The sequence below is a fragment of the Ursus maritimus genome, unplaced genomic scaffold, assembly GCF_017311325.1.
Source record: "Ursus maritimus isolate PB19 unplaced genomic scaffold, ASM1731132v1 scaffold_1, whole genome shotgun sequence".
NCBI lineage: Eukaryota > Metazoa > Chordata > Mammalia > Carnivora > Ursidae > Ursus > Ursus maritimus.
In genome coordinates this window covers 33,979,904-33,997,051 of record NW_024423343.1, presented here as the reverse complement: position 1 = coordinate 33,997,051, position 17,148 = coordinate 33,979,904, and the positions used below count along the sequence as shown (strand labels likewise).

Below are 17,148 nucleotides of genomic sequence, written 5' to 3'. Positions count from 1 at the left end.
TTTCTCTGTACACCAAGCACTCTCTCAGGGTCCCCCACCAGCCAGCTGGGCAGTTTCCAAACACCTTTGACAAAAAGGCTGGTGGAACCAAAGGCAGCACTCTCTTGTTGTTGTTGTTGTTGTTGTTGTTGTTGTTGTTTTTCCCAGATTTATTTATTTATTTTTAGAGCGAGCAAGGGTGCAGGGGGTGGGAGGGGAAGACAGAGAATCTCAAGCAGATTCCACATGAAGCACAGAGCCAGATGTGGGGCTCGATCTCATGACCCTGAGATCATGGCCTGAGCCAAAATCAAGAGTAGGACACTTAACTGACAGAGCTATCCAGATGCCCCTGTCTTTTCTGCAGCATAGCATGCTTATTGTTTTCCAGGGTAGGAGAATAAAGGAAAATTTCCCTAGGAGACAGACAGTATCCCATGTCTGAAAGAGAATAGGACTTAGTCTGAGTGGGAATAAAGAGCTAAATTAGGCTAATGAGGTCACGGCCACATTCCCAACCAGTGAGATGAGAATCTGGTGTTAACCACGTCCACTTCATCATTAACACAGACTCAACTGTGGGAAAGATGATGAAGATAAGGGCATAAACGGGTGGTTTCCACACATGGCCATACATTGGAATTGGCTGAGGTGCTTTAAAAAGTGGTGAAGTGATCCCACCCCGCAGATTCTGATTTAATTGGACTAGCATGCAAGCAGAGTGTCTGTATATTTAAAAGCTGCATATGGTTGAAAATCAGTGGGCGAAACTATCCCATGGTGGGGTTTATATAAGTCAGTGTGCTGTCTCACTGACTTATATCTTATCTTAAGAATAAAAGACTTCTTCTCCCTAGAATGAGAAATAATAAAGAATGAAGGTCTCTTGGAGGTCTTACACAAAACTCTTCATTATTCTTTTTCTCCACTTCTCTCTACCATTTGATGCCAGCCATATGTAAGTTCTTTCCTAGAAACCTCTAGAAATCTATAGGTTTTTATCTAGTATTCTCTGTATTCTTAGGGAAATATAGTCCTGTGAGTTTTCCTGGACTCCCTGAATGATGGTTTTCACTCCCTATGATTCCAATGTGTTCTCTTTACAAATATCCATCGCAGCCACTCTCCAGTTACAGCGTGCTTGGTGCCCATCTGCTCTCTGTATGGGGCTGCTGTCACAACAGTGGAAGGTGTAGGAAGCATTCGCACCAGGATTCATCCCGTACAGGTCAGAGTGTAATGGGACTGGAACCAGATGCTGGTATAGGCATCCCACATAGTCTGCTATACTTGCACCAATTTTGAAATCCTCTGTGCTTCTAAATTTTCATTTCGCCATAATCAGTGCTTCATAATGAAGGTTCTTTTTAGAGACTGGTGTATAAACCAAGATTTCTTCTTTGTTTATAATATATCTTTACTTCTCTGCTCCATCCTTACCCTAAATTAAAACAATGACACCTTATACTATTAAAATTGATGGAAGCTACAAATTAGAGTTTTTTCCCCAGAGATTCGGTTGCTACACATTTACCATCACATTTACAACCAGGTTTATATGCCGCATCTGAAGCAACTTGCCATCTAGCAATAAATCCAACACATTTCCCTCTAACATTAGAACAATGTCTGTCCTTTCAGTTGAGCTACAGATGAAATATTTGCTTTCATCTTAGGGGTGAAACATTTGAAAAATGTTTATTTAAAGACATTGGAAACACACTTGAGCCAGCCAGTTGAGTAAGAGACACATGGGAAAGAAACACAAGAGGGACCCACAGAGTCATGTTCCCCACTTATTGTTTTGTTGTCTTTAAATGCATAAAAGTTGAATGTGCATAACTTAAATATATGAATGGCACAACACTACTAAATTACACTTTACAGTTTTCAAAGTATTTATATAGATTTTGTCATTTAGACCACCAAAAATTCTGTAATATAATGGTGAAGGGGATGAAAATGACCTGCCAGAGACTGCTAAGTGATTTGCATATACTTGTTCATTTATTCTCACAACCATCCTGCAGAATAGATAGCATTATTATTCTTATTTTAATGAAGAAAAGTCAAGTAAATCACCAAGGTCACACAGTTAATAGGTATGGTAGTGACTAAAACTCACAGGAGCGGGACTGCAAAGCATTTTACTTGTACCCTAAGCTACACTTCCTATTTCACAGGTAAAGAAATCAGTCTAGAGACTAAAGTCACTTAATTAATACCTGCCACTAGGCTTTTCTTGAGGGGAGAAAAAATAAAAGGCTTTTTAAAATAGAAATATTTTCAAGAAATAGAAATATTTTTCTTCTAGAGTGACGTCTTTTACCCTGCACTCATTCCTGGAAAGCTAAATAAATAAGCTGCATTCCTTTCTAGCGTCCAAGGTAGGGAAACAAGAGGTTTGAAGCATAAATAACGTACTGTTTCCTCCCAGGAGAGACTTGCCAAGTGTCATGGCACACAGTGTGGCTTCTGCAGTCCAGGAATGGTGATGTCCATCTACACACTGTTGAGGAACCACCCAGAGCCAACCCTGGAGCAGATAACCAAAGCTCTTGGAGGTGAGCCTTCTTGGTCCTCTGTAGGCAGGGCCTAGGATGGAAAGTGCCCGAGCAACTAGAAAAGGAAATCCCAGCCCATGGAGAGACATTGTGGCACACATTGAGGTTCCAGGCACCTGGCTAACATGAAGGCCTCTTTAGTACCTTTAATACTTTCCAGGAAGTATTGCCTTCCTTTTGTGAGCAGTGATGCCAAGAACTGGGGCAATATTGGTTTCATTACAAATCTTGCTCCCTTAGTGAATCCCAGTGTCCCTCTACAAAAGGCATTCAAATAGGCTCTTTCTAACACTTATAATATTATCTCTTCCAAATGTGGAAATTTGGGTAGTAGGGAAGGATGAGACTTTGTTGTTTATTTTTAAATTAATCTGTTAGAATCATTTATTAACTCTACTTACTACAGTTAATTAAAAAAATTATAAAGAGGATACACTTTCAGATACTTTACTTTTTATGTTCTGGTTCTATTAGGAAGTCATGGGCAGCAACTAGTTATCACAAATAAACTTAGTGAGAAATTCAGTCTCCTAAAATGAAATAACTATCAAATTTAATGAATAAACACAATTTTCTACAAAACAAAACAAAAGCATATTAACAAATGTAGTTTTCTGTAACAAACATACTCACTTTCAAGGTAACTGTCCTCTAGTTCTTAGAAGAAAGCTGTGAAAATAAACCTCTAAATATTATAAGAAAGCTCCTTGTCCCTTTCAGTAAACAGACCTAGACAGAAATTCAGTGTTATGATGAAAAGATGTAGACTCAAACAAAGTAAAAATGCAACTTAAATTTTATGGTAAATGGTATATAAAAATTCTTTAGTATTTTCCTTTGTTTCTCAACAACCTCTTCATTGAAAAGTTTTTAGTTTCTTATAAAGTAGTACTAAAACTTTGGCCTATGGTTTCAATTATAATTTTAACCCAACCTGAATAGATAATCTTTATTCAATGAAATAATCCACACTAATGAAGAATTGAGAGCTTCAAAAAGCAGAGATCTTGTGATTTGCCCTACTTGTTGTTTAGAGAGTCTTAGAGAGATGGATTATTTCCTCCCAGATTCTGTGCCTGTAATTCACGTAACAACCATCAGGAGGTGGTGCTATAAAGTTTGGCTAAATTGATGAAGTAGATAACCTTATGTGGGATGTGGATAATTTGGAGAGTATATTTTGGTTCACAATCCATTTGCCTGAGCTCTTTCTAGAATTAAAAATGCTAGCCACACTGATAACCTTCATGTCCATATTTTAAGGGAAACAATAACATAAAATAAAGTTCAAAGTAATGCAGTTAGGTATGGAACATATCTTCTAAAATGGTCAGCTGGTATAAATCACCACTTCATTTAATCTTGTCTTTCTCTTCAAGACTAAGGGAAACTTTTTTCTTTTTTTTTTAATTTCCATCTTTTTTCCTTAGAATCAGAAGATTTTCTGCAGTGGCTACTATTAGCATTTCTGTGGTGGGCCTTTCATAGGGCTTATAAACTTGTCACTGATTATGTGACCAAGAACAAAAACATGACAAAAAAACTCTCATACTAGATCTCTCTAGTGTTTAATGTCTGCATATAGTTTATCAGAGAGAAGGTGTCCATTGCCTCTTAAATACTTGTATCTCATGCCATGTAGTTATATTTTAGACATTTCTGCTCCTTTCCTCAGACTCCAAAGGGAGATTCTTAACTCACACACTGCAACATTCTTTCTTCTTAGCAAAAAGAAAGATAGATTGTATGTTCTGAATCCCTTCTTGAGCATGTAGTTTCTTCCTAAGCTGTTCTTGTTCTAAAAACAAAAACAGAGTATACCTGTTAACCACGTTTCCGTGTGACTCGCTGGCATCAAGCTGTTACACTTTTGGCTGTTTAAACCTACCCAATCCACACATTTATAATGCTTCTGAAATTGTTAAACTGAATTTTCACATAATCATTTAAAATCTATTTTTACTATAAAAATAACACATTCCTATTATGAAAAATGCAAAAAAAATAATCAAAAGGGAAAAAACTCATTCATATTTCTGCCCTCAGAAAACAACCACAATCAGATACTTCTGTTTCCTTTCAGTCTTCTCTATGCATAGTTTTTGTTTTCTTATTTTAAATACTTGTGGCTACTGTATATATGATTTTATATTGTATATACAATTTTAACAGTATAACCTAAGAATTTTTTCATTTTATTTGTAAAAAGACAGTCGTTTCCTCACCTTTTCCACCATGCTTTGGAAATATTGACTGATTAAAACAATACCAGGTACTTATTGAACACCCATTGTGCTGTACTGGAGGGCTCATGAAATCTAAGATACTCCTCACCTTCTGCAGGAACGTAAGATCCATTGAGGGAGATGAGCATGTACATAAATGACCCTAACTAGCACAACTGATGATAGGCCTGCAGAAGGATCCAGACAGTGAGGGGTACAGCTCTGGGTGGGGTGTTAGAGCAGACCCCATGGAAAAGGGGCCTGGGGCCCTGACAAATGAACATACTCTCCCTAAGAGAACATGTGAGAGGGAAAAGACTATTTAAGAAAAGCTTAACAAAGAGACACATGAGATGTTACAGGAGTGTAGCGTTACATGAATTAGGACAGGGGTGGGAAATAAGGCAGGAAGAGTTGATTGGAAAAATTGTGGAGACCTTTGTGATATATCAGGAAGAAAATGTAATCACAAGATTTTTTTTTTTTGAAGAACATCTCTGTTCCCAAGAGAAACAAAAAAAAGAATCTAATTACTAATAGATCTATTTCACTGAAAAAACGAAGCACAAATAGGGAATATATTTCATTACCATTCCTTCAAAATTGATCTCTTCTTTTTTTAAAAAAGACTTTATTTATTTGAGACAGAAAGAGAGCACGAGTGAGAGAGCATGAGCCGGGGAAGGGCAAAGGGAGAGGGAAAAGCAGGCCCCAGGATCATGACCTGAGCTAAAGGCAGATGCTTAACCAACTGAGCCACCCAGGTGCCCCAAAACTGATCTCTTCTTAATCAGGTAACTTGTGCCGCTGTACTGGATACCGACCAATTGTAGAAAGTGGAAAAACTTTCTGTGCGGTAAGTTAAAATAAAAAATTTTTTCAGTTGATTTAATATATTGATGAACATTTGCATAAAATCATCTCTTGCATTCAGTTATTTCTAAAATACCCTCATGTTGACCTTTCTAACATTTAAAGTTGTTGAATGCCACTGTTGGTATTTTTTAAATAAACCTTTAGCATGTATCTTCTTTAGCCCTAAATTAAGCACTTTCCTAAGAAGCATATGGTACTTGACTTCAAGAAATGCAAACTCTATTAAAGAAAATAATATAAACTAAGGAATAGTCTATATATAGACCATAATATAGACTATAGACTATAATATAGACTAAGGAATAGTCTATATATAGACTATAATATAGACTATAGACTATAATATAGACTATAGACTATAATATAGGCTAAGGAATAGTCTATATATAGACTATAATATAGACTATATAGACTATAATATAATATAGACTATAGACTATAATATAGACTAAGGAATAGTCTATATTATTTTAGACTAATAGACTAAGACTATAGACTTTTTAAAGAAAAATATATAGGCTAAGAAATAATAAAAACATAATTGAAAAGCAAGATACTAAAAGTTCAATATATCCTCTATACCATGTGTATCAGTTTTGAAGGAACATTGATTAAAGAGAATTAATGAGTGGGAAGGGAAAGGAAACATTGGAGAAGGGGAGTTTTGAGCTAGGTCTTAGAAGAAGTGATAGAAATGAATGGGTGAAGAGAGGCCAGTAGAAAATTCCAAGTAAGAAAATGCATTGAAGTAGAAAAAAGAAAGCTGTCCAAGGTTCCACTAGGAAACTGATATAGCTAAAGCATTAGGGAGTAAAAAGATATTATTCTGGGCTAAGGAATTTAGACTTAAAGTTGGTAACCAATATATAGTCATTGTCTGTTCTCAAGCTAGGAGTAACACGGGAACAGTATCTCAAAGGGAAAATTCTTGGCACCTGCCAGTAAGAAGCCTAAGCCTGAAACGGGATGAGGACATGGACTAGTGCAGTCCTCCATGAATGAGGGAATGAGGACCTAGACCAGTGTGGTAAATATGGACCCAAAAAGATAATTTTCAGGAAAGGGATTGCCAGAATCATAACCTCCAGACAATAAAGGATATGGTTAAGAAGAAATCCAAGTCATCCTCAAAGTTAAGAGATTAAGGGACTAGGCAGAATGAAGGAAATTGGGAAAAAATGATTAGTGTTTGGCACAGGGTGGGGGAGGCTGAGTTTTGAGATGTATTAAGTTTTCAGAATATTAAATATCAACAAGGTTTCAGTTAGGATGGATTTCTAGCACCCATTTTTTATGGTAAAAGTTAATTTTATATAATTTTGGTTAACCAAAACAATTCAAGTTACACAATTTAATTCCAAATACCAAAAAGTCTTTGGGAAAAAAATCTAATTTTAGACCAGTAATGAAGAATCTGAAAAGCTTTGCAAACTACAGCTATTTTGAAATCCTGGGTAAGACACCATTCATGATGAACCATATGAATGGCCAGTCTTCCACCATTTTAACTCACAAAAACAGCAACTTCATATGATTCATGCTTCAAACTAATACTATGTGATTATTTTCCTGGAGATCAAATCTACCCATACAAAGATCGATATTTTTATCGACGCACTTGGGTCCCCACATTCAGCCATTTGTCACTCGTTCCTTATTGTGCACGGCATCGTCACAAAATCTAAATCCCTTCTTAAGTCTGTAGAAAATTCCTTATAGGTAAAAATATCAATCACCACTTCTGCAGTGCTTCCTATGTGTCAGACACAGTGTGTACCATTTGCATATTTAAATCAAACAGACCTGTTTGGGAGGGGTTTTATTTTCCTAATTTAACAAACTCAACCCAGTTACTATGTATTGAAGCAGAAACTAGAACCCAGGTCTCCTTTACTCCATGTACAAAGTCAAACCATAGGTCTCCAAAACACCCCAAAGCCTTGGGTTGCTTCTGCACATGAAAAGGACAAACAAGGATAAAAATAATTAGCTAGAGTTGCAGTACTAACCAGTGCATTCAGGCCTGGGGTCTGCATGAAGTGTCCTGAAAATTAAGGTAAATGGTTTGGGACTTGAATCATCCAAATAATTCAGAATAGCTCCAATAACACCCAAATAAAACTCAGGTTTTCAGTTTATTTTCCTTTGTGAATAGAAAGTTTTAAAGGCAGTTTGCCTCCCCGGGACTTTGTTAAAGATACATGCTGTATCACTCTTAGGATAAAGAAAAGCCATCTTTTTTGATTTTTTGATTATCACCTTGTTAACTACTCCATTGACCTCACTCTAGTGGAAGCTTTAGCTGGCTGACCCCACCTCCTCTGACCGTCTTCATGATCCCCTGGGATTTGAGTGACACATTAAGAAGACCCTATTACAGCATGGTTACATGCTCCCTGTAATTTTCCCTAATTGTTCAGTGATGGAATAGCTTGTTCCCCGCTCCACCCCATTACAGAGCCCTTGAAGGCAAGGACATGCTCTGTTACTTCTTCCATTGCTCCTGTGGGGCCTGGGGACTGAAAGTACTCAGGTTGATGTTTTAAGAACTGACCAGTGAATTTGTTTTAAATTCTTGCATTACTTCCTAAGGAATCAACTATTTGTGGACTGAAAGGATCAGGAAAATGTTGCATGGATCAAGAAGAGAGGTCTTTTGTAAATAGACAGGAAAAAGTAAGTATCTTGTGTTCCACTTCAGTTGGGATTAACTGAAAAATACCCACATAAATCCAAATGTATTCATTTCCTGTTCTTTTCAGTGAGTAAAGTAAAAGGAAGTGAATTCAGGAAGTAAAGAGTCTTAAAATGCTTCAAAAATTAACAGGCCCATGACTTTCATGAGGCCAATCACCACATAAGCATTTTCCTTCAGAAGCATTACAACTTTCTGTGCCTTAATCGGTGTACCACCACCCTTCCGCACAACAAGTACTATGAGAGCTGTAAGCAGTGCATCTTCATGCTCATAGCAAATAAGTATCTGTTAATAACACCCGAGACCCAGCACAGAAGCTTAAACCCTAGTTCCTGATGCCAAAAGAGGAAGCCCAGAGTCCAGTAAATCTGCCAGGAAACCATTACAGTCCTGTGAGGGTGGGAAGGACTCTACTCAGGGATATGCTGTGGCTCTGGCACCTCCATTTTGTGTAAAGCGTGTCAGAGGTGTGGCCCTGAATCTGAAGTCTCACACTTAGAAATTCCTGTACATCTTTCAGTAACGCTGAAGTTCCATTTGTGTTTTGTTTTGTTTTGTTGAGATGTGTACCAAACTGTATAATGAAGATGAATTCCAGCCCTTGGATCCATCCCAGGAACCTATATTCCCTCCTGAACTAATAGTAAGACACTTCACTTTTGTTGTCTCATAACATGACGTGGTACAAGCCTTTTTGCTGTATGTTCTGGAATCACTGAGTTTTAGACATTAGAATTTGGAAGTGTGTCCTATGTGATAACCCACTGTTAAGAATTTGTTCGGTTCCACTAAAAGTAATTTCAAGCAGATAGCTTACAAGAGTGGTACTGCCAGGACCTCAGAGCTGCTTTGGTTTACCCCTTCACTCAAAGATCCTGAGCTCAGAGAGTATAGGTAACTTACTCAAGGTCACATAGCTACACTGTGAGATATGGTGAAGCTATTTTGTAAAACGATACTTATTATAATGGAATTATATTATTCTTACTATTAGCCTATGTGATTTCAACTCAGGGAAGAGAAATAGAATAATATAAACAGTGTGTATGCTCAACATTCTATTCTATGACTATGCTCGGAAGAGAATGTGAGATGAGGGATATGATTCTACTGGCTTCCCAAAAGGTCACAATCCCCATGCACCCCTCAGAGTGTGAGAACTTGGACTCACTATTTAAAGAGTATACAGACACACGTGACACACACACACACACACACACACAGAGTTGTAAAAAAAAAATTACGCTTTACCTGGTAAATGACGTAAGAGATTTTTCAAGGATAATTTTGCCTAGAAGCAATTTTTGTCATACCAAAACACCTAATCCCCAAAGATGAGGCCCCTTTGAGTCACTGTTAGGGCAGACCTAGAACAAGAAGCCTGGTCCTTTAATCTCAGACCAAGACACTTTCACTATACCATGATTGCCTCCTCTTCAGGCACTCACTTCACAAATATAGGTAGTTTGCTCTACTCTATATGCAGTTGGTGATGGACAGATACCTATTATGATGTTTATTCAGTGGTGCCCACATGGATCTTATCAATCTAAGTAGTTTCAAACAGGCCATCCTTTCCTGATCAATATAAGGAAGGTCACCTCAGAAAACTAAAATGACCCATCAGGCCATTTGGACAACCAGAGCAGTGGATATACTCATGGCATGTAGTTCAGTAGCCTTACTCAAAAGCCTATTGGCTTTGTTTCTTTGCAGAGAATGGCAGAAGATCCAAACAAGAGAAGGCTGATGTTCCAAGGGGAGAGGACTACCTGGATCACCCCTGTGACCCTCAGTGATCTTCTGGAGCTGAAAACCAATTTCCCTGAAGCCCCCCTCATCATGGGGAACACTGCAGTGGGTGGGTGGTTTTTAAGCATGTTCCTTAGTCTAGCTTAGGTAACCTAGACATCTGTCTCTCTTTTTAAACTCTCATAAATGCAGTTCATTTTAATTAATAGATACCTGTGGTCCTTTAGAATGTTTCATTGTTTTCTTTTGCGAATATGTCATTTGCATCACAATTTTCACTCTAGATTATCAGTGAGCAACATCTGTTAGCACCCATTGACTTCCTTTTCTAATTGCTTTAAATGATTTTCTCTTTAAGGACCTAGCATTAAATTCAGAGGTGAATTCCATCCAGTTTTCATATCTCCACTTGGGCTTCCAGAACTATATTTTGTGGACTACACAGATGATGGTATGAACCTTCTTTTACATTGATCATTGGTAGGCTATGAGTAAGTATATGCACTGGCCTTATTTGAGCATTTCATAGAATATCTGACCTCATTTATTCATTCAGAAATATTTATTGAGCGTCTACTATGTGTCCTCTATGAGCTTTATCAAACTGAGAAATTGACTGAATAAGGAGACTTAAGACATTGGCTGGCTTGTAGGAAAGGTTCTTACCAGATATTACTCCCTGACTCAGAAATTTGCTCAGGGCTCAGCTTATACCCACACACATTCAAAAAATAAAATAAATTCTGGGACACAAAATTTGAAAATTTAAATTTAACTATTTATTTTTATGGTCTTTTCACAATTTACCAAACGCTTTCACATCTCTTGTTTCTTTTGATCCTCATGACAGTCCTGGAAGGCAGAGATAGCAGGTGGTAGCCTTGGTGTCTCCATTCTTCTAAAGAAGATAAAGAATCAAAGGACTTAAGTAAATTCCCCAATTTCACACAGCTAACACATGATCGAATCAGGACTGGATTCCAGGGTTTCTTACTTCTAGTCAAGTTCTCCTTCCACATAATGCACTGAAAAAGGCTACCTGAGAAACATATCCAAACTCAGCATTTTAATAGATAACAGTGTATAGGTGGTAAACATTCTATTTTAGAATAACGTTCTCCCCAATGAGTAAACAGAAATCAGATTGTCTGCTTTCCCCTCTGATCTGCTAATTTTAAGTCAATCTGCCCATTCATTTTTTTGTTTTACCTGTTACAATGTTCATATCAGTGGACTCATAGGAAGAAATGGAGCAAGGGGAGGCCAGGCTGGTACAGGAGAGGGTTGGAAGTAAGGTGTGGAGGTACTTGGTTAGGGTGGGGTGGGAGTGAAGGGACTGGGGAGGAGGGAGAGCCTATAACACTAAGTCAGTGTTTCTCAACCTTTTCATTATTGTCTCACTAGGGAGCAATAGACATTTTCCCCCTAATCATCCCTCCATGAAATTTTAACACCATAGATAGACCATGTATCTGCTTATGTATAGTATGTATATCAGAGCTTTATACATCAAAAGAGTAAGATTTTCTTCACCCCCTTTGGGCTGGCATTATCCTCCTTGAGAATGCATGAACTAGATGATATCACTACTCAAGGCATTCCCTATAAGCACACTTTTAACAAAACTGACCCAAAGTACAGACAAGTGTCTATTCTTGTTCTGTTAAGGGAACAATATGAAGAGATGGCAGTAGAAGAAGGGTAAATGGGCAATGCAAATGCGTAGGTTACTTCCCACTTCAATTTAATGTTCTTTTAAAAGTCTTATAGAATCGGGGCACTTTGGGTGGTTCAGTTGGTTGAGCATTAACTCTTGGTTTCGGCTTAGGTCATGATCTCAGTGTCATGGAATCGAGCCCCACGTGGGGCTCTGTGCTCAGCACAGAGTCTGCTGGAGATATCTCCCTCTACCTCTCCCTCTCCCTTTGCTCCTCCCCCTGCTCGCCCTCTCTCTCTTTCTCTCTAAAATGAATAAATAAAATCTTAAAAAAAATAAAAACACAAAAGTCTTATAGAATCTTGACTGAAATTTTTATATTTGATCTATTTATTCAGGAAAACACTAAATTGGGAATTAAAGTAGTGAATTTCATATACCTGTGGTTGGTATGTCCTAAAATGCATGGCATATATGACTGTATACGTGACTGAGAAAAAGAATTTGTTACTTAATATTTGGGAATAAAGCAAATTGCCAGAAATATCTTCACCTTTTACTTTTTTAAGTTAATAAAAGAGAAGATATACTTGAAAGATTATTTCTGTGCAGCTCATGAATCTTGTTATAATTCACCTTCAGTTTATATTCCACTATCTTATTTTCAGGAGTGACAATAGGGGCAGGGTACAGCCTGGCCCAGCTGAATGACGCTTTACATCTTACTGTTTTGGAGCAACCAAAGGAGAAGACTAAGACTTACCGTGCTCTCCTGAAGCATCTGAGGACACTTGCTGGAGCCCAGATAAGGACTATGGCGGTATGCACCCTAGTGTGATGTGAAAGAAGCCACAGTTATAGACAGTCATGCAGTCTGTTCAGTTTAGCAAACATTACTCTGAAGAGAAATCCCCAATGTCGAACAAGTCTCTACAATGTAAGTGTGAGTGTGTGTATGTGCCCAAAGTGAGTTATCACACTGCATGTGTGTGTGTGTGTCCAAAGTGAAAAATGGCATATTATATCACAGGATTATGGTACTGAAGTCTGAAGATGCCCAAATTCTAAACCCAGCCTGTCGCCCATGAATGGTATGATCCTAGAGAAGCCACTTGACCTCTTTAAGCCACTATTTTTTCATTTTAAGAGTTAAAGTTCAACCAAATGGGCTGTCCATGTCTAACGGGCTATGAAATATGTCTTATTCAAGGTATAGTAATAAGAGCCTCACTTTGAAAATACTCTTTTATGGCTGTTTCTTGTCTTAAACCTTTGCACTGAGCTCAGTTTCTTAACCCGTGCATCCCACATGCCTATTCTTGGTTGTCCCCCAGTTGTCTAGCTTATTGAGGTTTCCTTATTATTTAAGATTTAAGAGTAATTGGTTTGGACCACTGCCCACTCCAGGTCTTACTACACGATGCCTTAGTCTTAGTCTTCTCCTTTGGTTGCTCCAAAACAGTAAGATGTAAGGCGTCATTTCTCCTGATTTTCTCGACCCCTATTTCTGTTGGTTCTCAAAATTCACTGTATGTTTTTACCTTCTGCATCTTCCGTTCCTTTTTCTGGACGAGGCCCCTCAAAGTTTCTCATTCAAGGCTATGTCTGAAGCTACTTTATTGGTGGTTTAGAGTAACAGAGGAGACTCTACGGCACAAGAGTACAGCAAGCATTTTGAATGGGAGTGCTATATATCCCAGTTCTTCAGACTTTACTCCGAGTCTAGTCCCCACTTTACCCCCATATTATTGGACACTCATACTAGGGCCAGCTTTCAAGGGAATTTTCTTCCTCATTGCACATGGAAAAGGAACATTTGCTCAAGCAATAAGTTTGAACTGGGGTTAGGGGTGGGAATCTTGCACAATATGTGGCCTGACTCTATTTAGCTGCCCTAAAGCCATACCAGATCATTCTATGAAACAAAGAAGAGAATTAAAAAATTAAAACTTACCAAAAAAACTATACATAATTTCTTATTTGTCAAATAACTAGCTTAAAAATGTTATCTTTTTTTATTTAGACTTTAGGAGGACATGTGGTGAGCAGACCTAATTTTTCTGACCTGAATCCCATTTTAGCAGCAGGAAATGCTACCATCAATCTGATATCCAAAGGTAAGAGATAAGCCTTAGGCATTCTATTTTATAATTACCGCTGTCAGTTATGTAGCTCCTATCATAAACCATGAATTAGGAACCCAAGTATATCTAACTTAGACTCACCGAATATATAGGCTATATTACCTCAAATGTAAGGATGAAACCGAGATCAATTATCCTGTTCTCAGATGTTCTGTATCTTATAGATCAGTTACTGTACCTGAGAATTTTTCTTAACTATTTGTCCACATTTATGTATAGTCCAAATTGTAGTATCAAAGCATTTTTAAAATGAGATGTGTATCTGCAGTTTTAAAGCTTTATAGGACATTTCATTTCAGGGTTTTATAAAGATGGAAATTTTTTTATAGGACTTTTCATTCTTTTTTTTAAATATTTTATTTTTAAGTAATCTTATACCCAATGTGTGGCTCAAACTCACAACCCCAAGATCAAGAGTCGCATGTCTACCAAATGAGCCAGCCAGGCACCCCTAGGACTTTTCATTCGAAATAAAATCAAGTTTGTGGGGCATATTACTGATTACTTCTCTCTTTATTCAAAGACAGCTTGAGCTTTGCCAAGGGAAAATTATTTAAACTTAGTGAGATAACAATAAATGCATATTTAATTCATAGAGCTATTGATGTAAGATACCCTCTCTTTGATTAAAATCGCATTTTTAGGGGCACCTGGGTGACTCAGCCAGTTGAGCGTCCAGCTCTTGATTTCCTCTCAGGTCATGATCTCAAGGTCATGGGATTGAGCCCTGCCTCTGGCTCTGCGCTGAGCAGATAGCCTGCTTGGGATTCTCTCTCTCCCTCCCCTCCCCCCAGCTCACATGCCTGCTCGCTCTCTCTCTTAAAAAAAAGAAAAGAAGAGAAAAGAAAAGAAAGAAAGAAAAGAAAAGAAATCATATTTTTAAAAATACAGTGAATCAAATGAGAGTATTATAAACTATTTAAGAAAAAAAAGCTGTATATCAGGCATTTCACCTCTGTCACTTGTCCCATCTCTAGCACTTTGAACAGATCATTTAACCTCTCTGGACCTCTGGACCTCAGTTTTCCCATTTGTGAAACACATTGTACTAGGTTGTTTCCAAATAGCTTTAAAGTTTTTCAAGGCCAAAATTTGTGAGTGGTGTATAATGGGTGGTAAGAACCAGAAAATACTTTTCTTTTCTTGTTTTATTTAAGATTCTATTTATTTATTTGAGAAAGAAAGAGACAAGTATGAGTGGGGTTAGAGACAGAGGGAAAGGGAGAAGCAGACTCCCTGCTGAGCGGGGAGCCTAACACCGGGCTCAATCCCAGGACCCTGAGATAATGACCTGAGCCGAAGGCAAGTGAGAAACTGACTGAGCCACCTAGGCACTCCCAGAAAAGACTTTTCAGATTATCTGGCCCAACACCGTCGTTCTACAGATGAGGAACCAGAAGCCCCAAAGGTTCTGTGACTTGCCTAAGATGACCCAGCTTGGAAGCTGCAACTGGAAACCACATCTTCTGGCTTCCAGCTTGCACTCTCTCTTTCCACCAGAGGCATCACACCTATCCCTTGCTACATATTCTCCAGTTGATAATTTCTTTCTGATCAAGGTCATTTTCTCTAATAGGAGGAGAACGGCAGATTCCTTTAAACAGCCATTTTCTTGAGAGATCACCTGAAGCCAGCCTCAAATCAGAAGAGATTGTGTTATCTGTTCATATTCCCCACTCTACTCAGGTAAAGTCTTCCTGACTTACCGCCCACCTGGAGGGAGCTCAGCTTACCCTGCAGGGTGACTTTGGGGCTACTCTCAGGAAGGGGCAAATTCTCAGAGGACCATTTGATTTGCTTTCTTACCAGGGCAACATTGATAGGCCCAACATGACTTCCATGGGCCCTAGGCACTTTTGCCTTCGTGGCTCCCTTCCTCCATAAAAAGTAAAATAAAAATTTTTTAAAAATATGACTTTTTTGGTATAAAGATGAAAATAACCCAAATTGCATTTAGTGTTATATATTCATTATTACTATATTCATTGTTTCATTTGTTTTTAAAAAAACTTTAAAGGAAAACATTCTTGATATTCTGGTAAGTTGTAGAGTGAGAGATGGGAGCTACGCTTGTGGTGAGCATAAGGTATAGGGATGCTGAATCACTATGTTGTACACCTGAAACTAATGTAACATTGTATGCCAACTATAGCGAAATAAAAAAAAATTTTTTAAAAAAGAATAACATTGCTATGGCCCCTATCTCTCTACAGAGAGCCCTTTGTGTGAGGAGTTGAATTTTTGGTTTCAGATAAATATTCATCTTAGCCAAGATTGAGTAAAATTATAATTAGTTCCATCTACAGCAAGTTTCTAGTAAACTGAAAGTTCATGATCATAAAGATACTTCCAAACCAACCAACATTTATTAATCACTTTAAATAAAATTGTTTATTAACTACCTACCACTCGGCATGCCAAGCACAGTGCTGAATCTGGAAGACACTACATGTATTCATAAGACATGGGTTTCTGTCCTCAAAGGTCTCTAGATCTGAGAGGAAGGGCTTGAAATCGTAAGTAGGTAATCATCTCAGACAGGAATTATGTGCACAAAGAGCCAGGGTAGTTCCCTTGACATGGAGAGTCCTCCTTTGGTGTTGTTGCTCAAAAGGGAGGGAAAGCAGCTGGGATAGAGCAAAGATCAGTAGAGAGAAGTGGGTGCTCATTCCAGGCAGGAGAACAGCTTGGGGGTGGGGGCTAGGTGGAATGGCAGGTTGGTCTGGGCAGTGGTCTGGGGCAGCCCTGTGAGACGTGGCTGGGAGGGAGGCTGGGGCTCCATCACCAAGGAGCTCTATTATTCAATCAAGGAGTTCGTACATGTCCTAGCAGACAGCCATCTTTGAAGGCTTTAAACCAAGGTAAACTCTTAATGAAAATGGTATTTTAGGAATGCCAATCTAACGAGAAAAATAGAGGATAAGCTGGTTGGAGGAGAAACTGAAGGTTGAATGGCCAGTTAAGAGGCTAATGCAGTCATGCTGTAATTCAGAAGGGTGAGAATGAGGGTGGTGGCAGCAGGAATAGGGAGGAAAGTCCCCACCAAGCAGTACAGTGGACTAAATAGGATCAAGTGTGTCTCAAGCATCTCTTTATCACTTTTGCTTTCTAAATCAATGATGTTTTATCTTTGACAGGGTCCATGGTGGCACCCCTATCCCCACCAAGATGCTGGCCACACAAAGAGACTCTCCTACTTTGTGGCTCTAATATTTCACACTAGTAATGAGATTAAACCTAGAATGAGAGATTG

General features: G+C 38.3%; 1 protein-coding gene across 1 annotated transcript in view; it reads left to right on the top strand.

The window, feature by feature from the left end:
• LOC103659731 (aldehyde oxidase 4-like) overlaps positions 1 to 17,148 on the top strand; it is a 55,897-nt gene that overhangs the window by 7,271 nt on the left and 31,478 nt on the right. Inside the window, exons 4-13 of the mRNA XM_008687327.1 lie at positions 1,099 to 1,207; positions 2,417 to 2,543; positions 5,563 to 5,624; positions 8,237 to 8,320; positions 8,905 to 8,985; positions 10,059 to 10,203; positions 10,453 to 10,545; positions 12,420 to 12,571; positions 13,775 to 13,868; positions 15,472 to 15,581. Coding sequence (XP_008685549.1) covers positions 1,099 to 1,207; positions 2,417 to 2,543; positions 5,563 to 5,624; positions 8,237 to 8,320; positions 8,905 to 8,985; positions 10,059 to 10,203; positions 10,453 to 10,545; positions 12,420 to 12,571; positions 13,775 to 13,868; positions 15,472 to 15,581 — 1,057 coding nt within the window. The remainder of the gene's footprint in view (positions 1 to 1,098; positions 1,208 to 2,416; positions 2,544 to 5,562; positions 5,625 to 8,236; positions 8,321 to 8,904; positions 8,986 to 10,058; positions 10,204 to 10,452; positions 10,546 to 12,419; positions 12,572 to 13,774; positions 13,869 to 15,471; positions 15,582 to 17,148) is intronic.